The following is an 11458-nucleotide window of genomic DNA, read 5'->3' as shown; positions in this document are numbered from 1 at the left end:
AGCTCCAACTAGCAATCTTGTTCTGCTAATGATGGTAGAGAAGGCCCACATAGGCTCGAATCCCGACTGGATTCCACTGAAACATTTTTGAAATCGACCAACCATCTTGTTCTGCCAACGAGGGCAGAGAATACCCACATAGGTTTGAATCCCGATTAGATCCACACGACTATTGTTACTCATGTCAGAGTTAAGCCCTGACTAGCAATCTTACTTTGCCAATGAAGGCAGAGAAGACCCATGTAGGTCTGGATCCCGACTGGATCTCCTTTGTCAGCTTAGCCCTACAAGCACATGTTTAAACGAACATGGTAAAACATTTATTGATAATATCTTTTTAAATTACATGCATTCCATGGTCTATGTAGCTCCTGACCAGATATTGTAAATAGGTAATATACTCCCTTATAGCCCACGCTTGCTACTCTATAGGGCCCTTCTCAATTTGCTTCTAGCTTGCCATTGTTAGCTTATTTCGTATTCTGGAATAGTCACCGCAATACTAAATCGCCTTCCTGAAACTGTCAAAGACGAACCTTTTTGTTGAAGCAGTTCTACAGCTTCTTGTGATAATGCTCTAGTCTGACTAATGTTGCATCTCGTTTTTCTTCTAACAAGTCCAGTTTTGCGATCAACTGCTGGCTATTTCTCTCAGACTGCACTATCCTGGTTCTCGTAGTGGGAAAGTTATTCTCTGTGAGGATCACAGCTTCCATTCCGTATGCCATGGCAAATGGGGACATTCCCATGGATGTTCTAACAATTTTCCTGTAAGCCCACAAAACTCCATGCAAGACTGACGTCCACCTGCCCTTGGCTTCCCTTAATCTCTTCTTCAAAATATCTAGCAGCACCTTGTTCGTAGCTTCGGCTTGCCCATTACCCTGGGGGTATTGGGGTATAGAGAACAGTTGCTTTATCCCATACTCACTATAAAATTCTCTTATCTGTTCTCCTGTAAATTACTTTTTGTTATGGAAAACTATGGTGCGTGGCATGTCGAATCTGCAAATAATATTCTCCTAGAAGAACTTTTGAACTTCTTGCTATCGGATTCTAGCCAAAGGGAGCGTTTTTGCCCACTCAGTGAAATAATCTATCGCTATCAACAAAAAGGTTAAATTGCCTGGTGCCCAAGGCAATGAGCCTACTAAGTCAATCTCCCATTGGACGAATGGCCACGGGCAGATGAGGAAATGAAGTTGTGTTGATAGTTGTCGGATTATCTTCTCATGCCTTTGGTAACTGTCACAGTGCCTGACATATAATGCTGCATCTTTCTGCAAATACGACCAGAAGTAACCTTGATAGAGTACCTTATGTGCTAAAGTTCTCCCTCCGGAATGGTTCCTATAGTCGCCCTCGTGGATTTCTCTCAAAACTTCCTTCATCTCCTCAGGAGCCAGGCAGCGTTGGAGTGACCCTCCTACAGACTTTCTATATAAAGCCCCATGAATGTTATTTTCTCCTAATCTTCTGAGCTAAGTTGTATGTAGTTGTAGCCTGAGTAACCATCCATGTAGGACAATCTCTTGTGGCCAAAAGTCGCATCTATGAGCTGGTCTATCCTTGGCATCAGAAAACAGTCCTTGGGACAGGTCCTGTTTAAATTTGTAAAGTCTATGCAGACTCTAACCTTCCCATTCTTCTTAGGCACTACCACAATATTTGCTATCCATTCTAGGAACTGCATCTCTCTTATAAACCCAACCTTGATTAGCCTATTCACCACCTCTCTCAACCGCACGCTAATCTCCTTGGTTTCTACTTAATCGGTCTGAAGTTTGACTCGACGTTCAGATGATGACAAATCACCTCTGGGCTAATCCCTGACATCTCCTCGATAGACTAGGCAAAGATGTCTCAGTTTCTCCTTAAACATTCCATTATCTCCTTCAACTCTCCTGTTCCAGCTCTGCCCCTTCTAGACATGAGTGTCAACTAAGCTTGGTCTCCCCCAACTGCAATTGCTATTGCTGCACTCCGTCCTCAGATGATTCTTCCCTGCTCAATGCACACACTTGTGCTACTATTAGGTTACCTCGCACGTCCCACATCCCCTACGACATGGAAAATCGGAGAATCTGGTAATATGTGGAAGGAACTACTTTCATCTCATACGTCCACCACCTCCCCAAGATGGCATAATATGGGAAAAAAATTTCAACGACCACGAACCTGGTCATCAAGGTCACCAGTCCTAGTTTGACTGGTAATACTATCTCCCCCCAGGGTTGACTAGATCTCCCATTGAAGTCGATCAGCGGTTCTTTTACTGGGACGAGCACATTCATACTAAGGCCCATTTTTAAGAAGGTCGAAGCGTACAAGATATCCACTAAGCTGCCACTATCAATCAGGATTCTTTTAAGCTTGAAGGTGCCCACCTGCAGAGTTACTACTAGTGCATCGTAATGGGATCTTGCCACCCTTTCCAAATCTTCCTTAGTGAATGCCACCGTTTACTCCCCGAAGGATTTCAATTTGGTAGGTCCACTCCTTGTCGTAAAAATATGAATCAGATGCTCAACGTTCCTCATTTTTACTCTTTCGCTGGTTCTGGTATGCCCAACCTTGCTATTCTCTTTTCTAAGGACAACGTGTATCACTACTACCCTTCCATCCTACCTTTCTATTGGTGGCTGTTCTGTCCTACGATCCCTATCCTGTAGCAAGTCCTCCCTCTGTCTTCTGGGCAAGTCTCTTAGCCTGTCCTGCTCTATCAGCTTCTGCAAAAATCTTCTCAGAGCCTGGCATCTATTGGTGGTGTGGGCTCATACTTTGTGATACTCACAACACCCTTCGCTTTGATTGATCTGATCTCGAGGAAGCGACGTTGGCAACTCAAAAAATGGTTCATGAGCAATAAGGGGCAATATTTCACTAGGAAGAATAATGAAATATATCCCTGTCCTTGTCCTCTCCCCATCTTGTTCACGCAGACTCTTCCTGTCCTGTTGCCACTACTGGTGTTGATTGCTAGATTTTCCACAGTGTGTATGACTTTACTCTTCCCTATTGAGCTCCGGAGATCATCCTCTAAGTGGATGTACTTCTCCGTTCTCTCGAACAACTCACTCAAAGTCTTCTGCCTCGTTTTTACAAGAGATTTATACAACCCCGAGTTATAGTATAAGGAATTTCTGAACGTCACTACCGTCGTTCATTTATCTCAATTCTCTAGTGACATTGCTTCTTCCCTAAATTTCTTGGTAAACTCCTTGAGGCTCTCCCCTGGTCCTAGTCTCATGCTAAGTAGTGCATCAACATCTTCTCCACCCTTCCTGTTGCTAATGTACAACGCAACGAAGGCAATACAAAGCTCCTCAAATGAGCTAATGGATCCACATGGAAATTTGTGGAACCAGGTTAGAACGTTTTTCTACAAACTCGAAGGGAACAATCTACACATCAACCCCTCTTTCCCTTCCCATAATGCAAGCAGCTACCGAAAATGAAATAAATGTTCCATTGGGTCCTTCATCATGGAATAAGGGGTAAATCGTAGGGGTGCAAACTTATTAGGAATTTCTTCGACTAAAATTTCTGCTGAAAGGGGAGACTTTTGGATTTCTCAAATGGCTTGCACTGTTGCTATGCCAATGTCGACACTTTTCATTATCTTTTTTTCCTTCCTAATCATCTCTCTAACCTCTTCTCGAGTTAAACCTACTACTGGTTCAGTTCGAGTGGTTGCCGTGGCAACCTCCATTCTATCTTCCCCTATGGGGATTAATAACGATGTGTTTCCTTTTGTACTAGAGGCATGGTCATCCTTACTTGCCGCCTGAGGATCCTTCGGCACGCTATCTCGTTCTGCCTACTGTCGGTCAATAAGATGCTGACTCAAGTTCCGATTTTGCTCTACCAAATCCTCTATCTTCTTCTACATCTCTTCCTATTGATTTCTTATAGCTTCCAACATTGTCAGAAGCTGCGCGTCTACGGCCGAAGCCACTGGTGGGGGACACATTGACTTCATTTGTTCTTGTGGATCTCACCATTGTTTCTACTGAAATCAATTTACTACTGGTGTTCCCAAGTTGTGTGCTGTCAGAATTCAATGGACGGCTCTGATGGTCCCAACCTGCACCGATCCAAAGTCGTTCCTACCACCTTCTTCATCGTGGCGGCCTGATACCTACCACAGACACTCTGATGCTCATGTTAGAGAGACAGAAGAACAGTAAATAATATTGGTTAGCTCTCGATCTCTCTCTAGTCCCCTCTTCAATAATACTTACTGTGCTATATAACTCCCTACTTTACCCTAGTGTTTCCCCCTCTATGGGCTGTAATCATGGGATTTCTGCTAGTTCAATGGGGTTGTTTACCTAACCAGGATATTCTGGATCAATCGAACTTATCTTCAGAGATCTCCTTTGAGATTTCTGGGACTTACGTGCGCACAACAGTATTGTAGTTTTCTTAAGGCCTAGCCTACCCTGCCTGGTAGGACTAGCTTCGCTTAGTGTTGTGCTGCCTACTAGCCAGACTAGGAAGGTCTCTGCTTTGACCTGCCCTACTTGCTGGACAACGCCTTATTTGCTGATCTGTGTCAGGTACCACTTGGCTGGCTTTGACATGTATATAGTTAAGATTGCTGCGCAATTATTTCCCTTTACAAACTCCATGTGCTAACCTTCAAAAGCTTACTGAGTTGGATTAGAAACTCATTCTAGTTATAGGTTAGTGTTTTTTCAAGTAATATATGTTATGTTTGAATTATTTTTTTCTACAAAATAAAATAAATATAACTCCATTGTTTTAAATATTTTTAAGACATATTAGTGGAATGCCCATGTGACACACCTGAGTGAAACTAAGCAAAAAGGGAATTACATGATAGTGTGAGTATGAAATTGTAATCTTAATCTTAAGAATATAAAAATTAAATAAAATATAGGAAGAAGATTTTCAATATTTTTAATTATATAAACACAAATCTAAGAGGACCCTCAATAAATAAAATAAAATAAAATCATATTTTTTTACCTAATAATTTCAACACAAATAACATAAAAAATAATTAGTAAAATAATATAAAATTTACGTGGATATGAGATTGTTAACATGCTATATGTTTTGACAAAAATGACCTTAGCGTGGATGTGAGAAGGTTTACCATTTTTCTATTTATATAAGCACAAACCTAAGAGTACCCTAAACAAATAAAAAAAAAATCATATTTTTTCTTCTAATCATTTCAACACAAATAACCACTAAATAATAAATTTCAGATTTTTTACCATTTGACGTATATCTAAAAATATAACTTAATCCTTATTTCTTTTAAGGGGTATTGAGAGACCCTAATCAATCCCTATCAACTTCTCACCAACCGTAAAAAAAATACCTACAAAATTCACCCAAATAAAATTAGAAATTAAATTTAATGTAGGATGAACAATGAAACAAATAAATTTATCGTTATTTTTTAAGGTCTCTAATATATTCAAGTGATAGCAATGGAGAAATAAGATGTTAATAGCAAGACGAAGAAGTAAATTGAACCTTGGAGTTTTAGCTTTAATAGAGAAGAATAAAGAAGAAAACGTTATTTTTTTTAATTGACTTAAAATATCCTTCTTTAATATGTTTTTTCCTTCTATGTCCCAATTCAGCGCTCTTCATCTTCATCTGAAACGTCTCCCCTTTCCACCGCGTCTCTTTTGTGAGATCAATTATGAAAGTCATAAAACCATACAACCCCGTTTTGTCTTCCAAACACTCTCCATTTTAACTCTGATTCTCTTGATCTCATTTTCAATTGATTCAATAATTTCTCCTCCAGGAAGAAGAAGACTATAATTGCTACCTTTGATCTCCACATCAGAAAACCCTAACAACCAAAAACTTCTATGTCTTCTATGTCTGATTCAATCATCACGATTTCTACTAGATTCTATATTGCTCAATGGTGAAGCTCTTCCACGCTAGGACTCAGAAGGTTTTAGCACTGTATCATCAAGAAACTTCGTAATGCCCTAAGTCTCCTTCTTCAATTTTGTCTCTCACTATTTAAAAAATAATCATTTTATGTTATTTTGTTTTTCTATTTGAAGGAAGAGTTGTAGAGGACAAATATCAAGTTAGAATCCATTAGGGAATCAAGAGAAGAAAAGGTGTTTGTAGGCAAAAGTTGAGCTGTAGCTTCGAGTTATTCTATTTTTATTTTATTTTTTCTTAATTCTGATTTGTTTTTGTTAATTTTGGATGAATTTAGGAGAAAGAAATAGTTGTTGTTAGAACTTAAATTTGTTTATTTTTTAATCTGTTTGATTGTGATTTGTTAATTTCTAATTTGTTTTATTTAATTTATGCTGCTTTGTTCTCTTTTATTCTTTTGGTGGTACAGTGTCACGACCGTGTTCTTTCGAAGTGAGGTTTTAGCGCTGTATCATCAAAAGCTTCGCAATGCCCTAAGTCTCCTTCCTCAATTCTATCTTTCATTTTTTTTAAAAACAATCATTTTATGCTATTTTGTTTCTTTGTTTGAAGGAAGAGTTGCAGATGAAAAATCTCAAGTTAGAATCCATTAGGAAATCAAGAGAAAAAATGTGTTTGTAGGCAAAAGTTGAGCTTTAGCTTCGATTCGTTCTATTTTTATTTTATTTTTTCTTAATTCTGATTTGTTTTTGTTAACTTTGGATGAATTTAGGGGGAAGAAATGGTTGTTGTTAGAACTTAAATTTGTTCATTTCTTAATCTCTTTGATTATGGTTTGTTAATTTTTAATTTGTTTAATTTATTTTATTCTGCTTTGTTATCTTTTATTTTTTTGGTGGTACAGTGTCACGGTTGTGTTCTTTCAAAACGAGGTTTTAGCACCGTATTATCAAGAAGCTTCGCAATGCCCTAAGTTTCATTCCTCAATTCCATTTCTCACTCTTTAAAAAACAATCATTTTATGTTATTTTGTTTCTTTGTTTGAAGGAAGAGTTGCAAAGGACAAATCTGAAGTTAGAATCCATTAGGGAATCAAGAGAAAAAAAAGGTGTTTGTAAGAAAAAGTTGAGTTTTACCTTCGAGTTGTTCTATTTTTATTTTATTTTTTTCTTAATTCTGATTTATTTTTTGTTAAATTTGGACGAATTTGGGGGGAAAGAAATGGTTGTTCTTAGAACTTGAATTTGTTCATTTCTTAATCTCTTTGATTAAGGTTAGTTAATTTCTAATTTATTTAATTTATTTTATTCTATTTTGTTATCTTTTATTTTTTTGGTGGTACAATGTCACGGCTGTGTTATTTCTAAGTGAGGTCGTGCGGCACAAGGGGGTGCTAATCCACAAGCAACCTTGTAAAAATGAACATACGCTACAATACGTAGCAATCAAACAAGACAACGGGGAACACGAGACAAAGCCTAGAGGCAACTTTGTTGATATAGTATTGATTACACGGAGTAACATGTTACAAAAGAAAATAAGGTGTGTTATAAGCAATAGATGATCTTATGACACGCGGAACTTCCACATAGCTTGGCGCAAGGGCTCGAGTCAACGTGGGTGTAGGCTAGGGATTGGGAAGCACTAGACACCCTTCCTACAAAGAATACGCTAAGTCTTTCCTAAGTTTCCAAAAGGAAACATCAAAAGTGGAGGCCGGTGTAGACACCCCATTTTTGCATTTGCCTGATTAATCAACTCGTCAACCCGATCGCAACGGTTCCCAATAATGGATGTTTATTCCAATGCTTTATTTTGTTACCAGATATGTTTTAGAAATTCGGATGAGATATCTCGAACTGACAAAACTGTAGAAACCACGCTACGTTAGGAAATATAACCTCAAAAACATAGAAATCATTATCTTGCAGACAAAAGGAAGTTTCAAGATAAAAATCACTAAAAAATGATCAAATTACCAAAATACCCCTAACATCAAAACATCCCTAGAGCCTACATTACGCTCAGAAAAATCCTTTCAAACTCATAAAACAACAAGTAGAAATCAAATAAATTATTTCGTCAATTTTCACAAATTTTGACAAAATTACGAAAATGCCCCTCATAAAGTTCACAACCATTTCGCAAAAACTAATTTCATAAATGACACAAACCAATATTCTCATTGAATTCCTTACGAAAAATCAATTCTAAAACATCCTGGAACATCAAAAACTGACTTGAAACGTAAAAGTTCACTTCAGGGGCAAAACAATAATTTTTCAATTAAAAAAATTTAAAATTTTGAAATTAATAAATAAAACATTAATAAAATTAATTTAAAATTTTGCACCAAAAAATCGATCAATCATACTATCAGGCAAAATTGTTGATGGTTGCCCAGATATTTATTAGAGGATCCCTCCATCTAGGGGCCCAAAGAATTAAAGATATAATAAAAAGGGGTTCTCCAAAATCTTAAAGTCAATTTAGTAAGACTAAAGTCAAGAAATTAAAGTCAATCAAGTAAGACTAATGTCAATCTTAAAGTCAATCAAATAAGACTAAAGTCAAGATCTTAAAGTCAATCAAGTAAGACTAAAGTTAAGATATTAAAAGTCAACCTAGTAAGACTAAAGTCAAAATCTTAAAGTCAATCAAATAAGATCAAAAGTCAAAACACTAATAGAATTCTAACTAAAATATAACTCTACCTAAAATAATTCTAATTAAAATATAACTCTAACTAAAAGAATTATAATTAAACACTAATTCTATCTAAACAAACACTTAAAAAATCTATAAATAGGGGTCCTCACAACCTATTTTCGCATAAAAAAAATCCTAAGAGAAGTAGGTCAAAAAGCTTCCATAACCTCCCATAAACCCTAATTTTGAAGCCCCAGCTTCTTACCTAACACCCATACTCTGATTTTAGCTCAAAAAATACCTAAAAGTCTTTCAAAAATACCTAGAAACCCATAAACAAGTCCGAAGAATTCAGATCTAAGAAAGAGATACCTCGCCTTAGAGATTAGAAATTAGATCTGTAGATTGAACGAAGCGAGGAGTACTGTACAAGGAGTTATTCTGTCAGATCTGAGGGAATGAGAATGTTGTCTTCGGAAAGGTATAAATTTCTTAATTTTTTAAAAATTAGTAGAGACCGGTGTTTGCCAGGCGGGGTTGGTGCCTAACATCTTCCAACCCCGTAACTTGATCCCCAAACTCAGTTACTTTTTTAAAAGTAGATTAGTTATTTTTATCCGTTTAGAGTCGAAGTTTAGTTACTAGATCGTAATAACTAGGTGGCGCTCCCAAACCTCAAGGGTCAAAAGTGGATCTACGCACCCCGCGGATCAAGGGCGCTTTCAGTGGCGACTCCACTGGGGACTTTGAGGATCAAGCTTGAAAAGCCCCAAGTATGGGAGCATTGTTAAAACAGCCTAGTTTTGTTCTTTAATTGATCGTTTATTAGTTTATTTTATTTTTATTGTTAGATCAATTGTTGCTCATTGGGTTGGACTTTAAATAGTTACTTTGACATATTATTTTTATGGTTCGATTAAGGATCATCCGGAATGACCCTAGATAATGCAAAAGGTTATATTTTTTAGGGATGATTTAATGATTGTTGAGCATGAGGAATGTTTTTATTTTTTATTTTTTTTCTAATTTTTCTATCTTATTCTTATTTATTTAACTTTTTTAGGCACAAATAAAATTTTATTTATTAGAATGTGCAGTTTGTTCTTTAACAAGTATTTCTTTTTTTAAAGAGATTTTTTTTTCGAGCATGCTGTTGGGGACAACAACAATAGAGTTTCCATTCGTTTTTACTAATGGTGTGTTTTGAAAAGAACCCGATTTTAATTGTTAAACCATTAACTTTTCAATTTAATAAATGGGGTGCAGTTAGTAGAAAATTCCTTTTATTTTTTTTCGCCCCTTTTAATCAATTTTTTTAAAAAAGAATACGTCTTCTTCCCTAATTGGTTCCATCGGTCTCAACAGAGACTCAAGAGCTTTGCTCCCTAAGGGTTCCTAAACCATACTTGGGTTTGCGAATCTTGGCCTATCTAAGTATCAACTGATTACTTCTGGATCGAACAAGAAACAATGAACTAAGGACTGGTAGGGGGCGCTATCTCCTCTATGAGATGGGAGATTAAATTAAGATCAGAGATCGCAAATATCGTTTTGTTCTCGATTTTTGTGGCTATTTTTTTTGGGACTGGTAGGGGGCGTTGTTTCCTGATTACTTCGCATTTTTTTTCACTCAAATATCGTTTCATGTCTTAATTTTGGTGGCTGTTTTTTGTCCGATCAATCGTTTTTGTAAGATAGGTGTTTTTGATCTCGAGTTCGAACGGGAAGATCTCTCTGAAGATTTGTTGAATCTCGGTTTCTCACTATTTTTTATTAACTTTGTCGAAATTGTGGGGTATGTTTCTTTTGCTGCTCTCAGTTAGGGATACCAACGAATGTTAATGGCCAAATATCGATTAGTCTAAGATGATGGAACGAGATGGATGATTGAGGTGAATGCAAAGAAATGTTTTCCACAAGCTTTCTTTAATAGCAATAGTTCTTATGACCCAGATCAATGGGATTGGGTGTTGATTGCATTTAGTTCCAAAAATCCGTTATACCATGCTGTTCCATTAAGCTGCTCCCATCCTATTTTACAAGTTTTTATTAGTTGGAAAGCATCGATCGGGAGTTTGAGTTAAAATCGAATCTTGGAAATTTATCACAATTTTTGGACAATTTTCTATCAATTAAGGGGTTTAACTAATATTAAATTATACGATAAGAAAGTTTTTCTTAAAAAAATAAAAAAATATTTTCAAAAAAAATAAAAAAATCAAGTCTTGAATGTTGCCGACAGCAATATGGGGGTGTATATCTTTTTGTTTGGTTTTGTTTCATAAAATTCTTTTGATTGAGATCAACTTGTTTTCTGAAAAAATAAAAAATAAAAAATAAAAAATAAAAACATCCTCTTTATCTCATCAATTATTGTTATATCCTCAATTCGATATCCCTTAAAATTTTGAATTATTTTGAGTCACCCAAAATAACCCTTGATTGGACTGTATAAAAAATAACAAATATATATTCGAACTAAATTACATGTTTGCTTCAACAATCAAATCTGATTGCCAGTCTTCATGTTGATTGCTTATTTAACGTGCTATGATCTCAATTGGAGTATATGTTTGATGGGTTTATTTTGGTCTTGATATGATGGGTTTGTGCATTATCTTGGTTATTATCTATATGATATCAATGTTGTATGGTTTAATTAGACTCATGGACCCATGAATTGATCTATTTGAAAAGGCCCCGGGCACACCCCACCCTATTTTGCATACACTACATGCACGTTTACTGCTTTGCATACTTGCACGTCTCATATAGCCAACATGGCACTAGTGCGTGGCCCGGTCTCTTCGGAGATGCAACGTCATTCATGAAAACCATAACTCCAGTCAAGTACCTTAGGGTATATCAAACTGGGGCATTAGTACCGTCTGATCAGATGACTCTGAAAAGTATATCGATG

At 36.5% G+C, this 11458-nt stretch overlaps 1 protein-coding gene across 1 annotated transcript; it reads right to left on the bottom strand.

Annotated features, from left to right (window-relative positions):
* Positions 1-554: 554 nt before the first annotated feature.
* On the bottom strand, positions 555-1391 carry LOC147388896 (uncharacterized). Its single transcript, XM_086419676.1, has 2 exons — positions 1127-1391; positions 555-955 (listed from the first exon to the last, which is right to left on the bottom strand). The coding sequence occupies exons 1-2, from the start codon at positions 1389-1391 to the stop codon at positions 555-557; spliced, it is 666 nt and encodes a 221-aa protein (XP_086275802.1).
* Positions 1392-11458: the final 10067 nt, after the last annotated feature.

The sequence above is a fragment of the Akebia trifoliata genome, chromosome 12 (assembly GCF_017979445.1).
Source record: "Akebia trifoliata isolate Shusen 1 chromosome 12, ASM1797944v1, whole genome shotgun sequence".
NCBI lineage: Eukaryota > Viridiplantae > Streptophyta > Magnoliopsida > Ranunculales > Lardizabalaceae > Akebia > Akebia trifoliata.
Note: the sequence above shows the minus strand (reverse complement) of the source record. Positions and strands in the feature narration are given on the sequence as shown.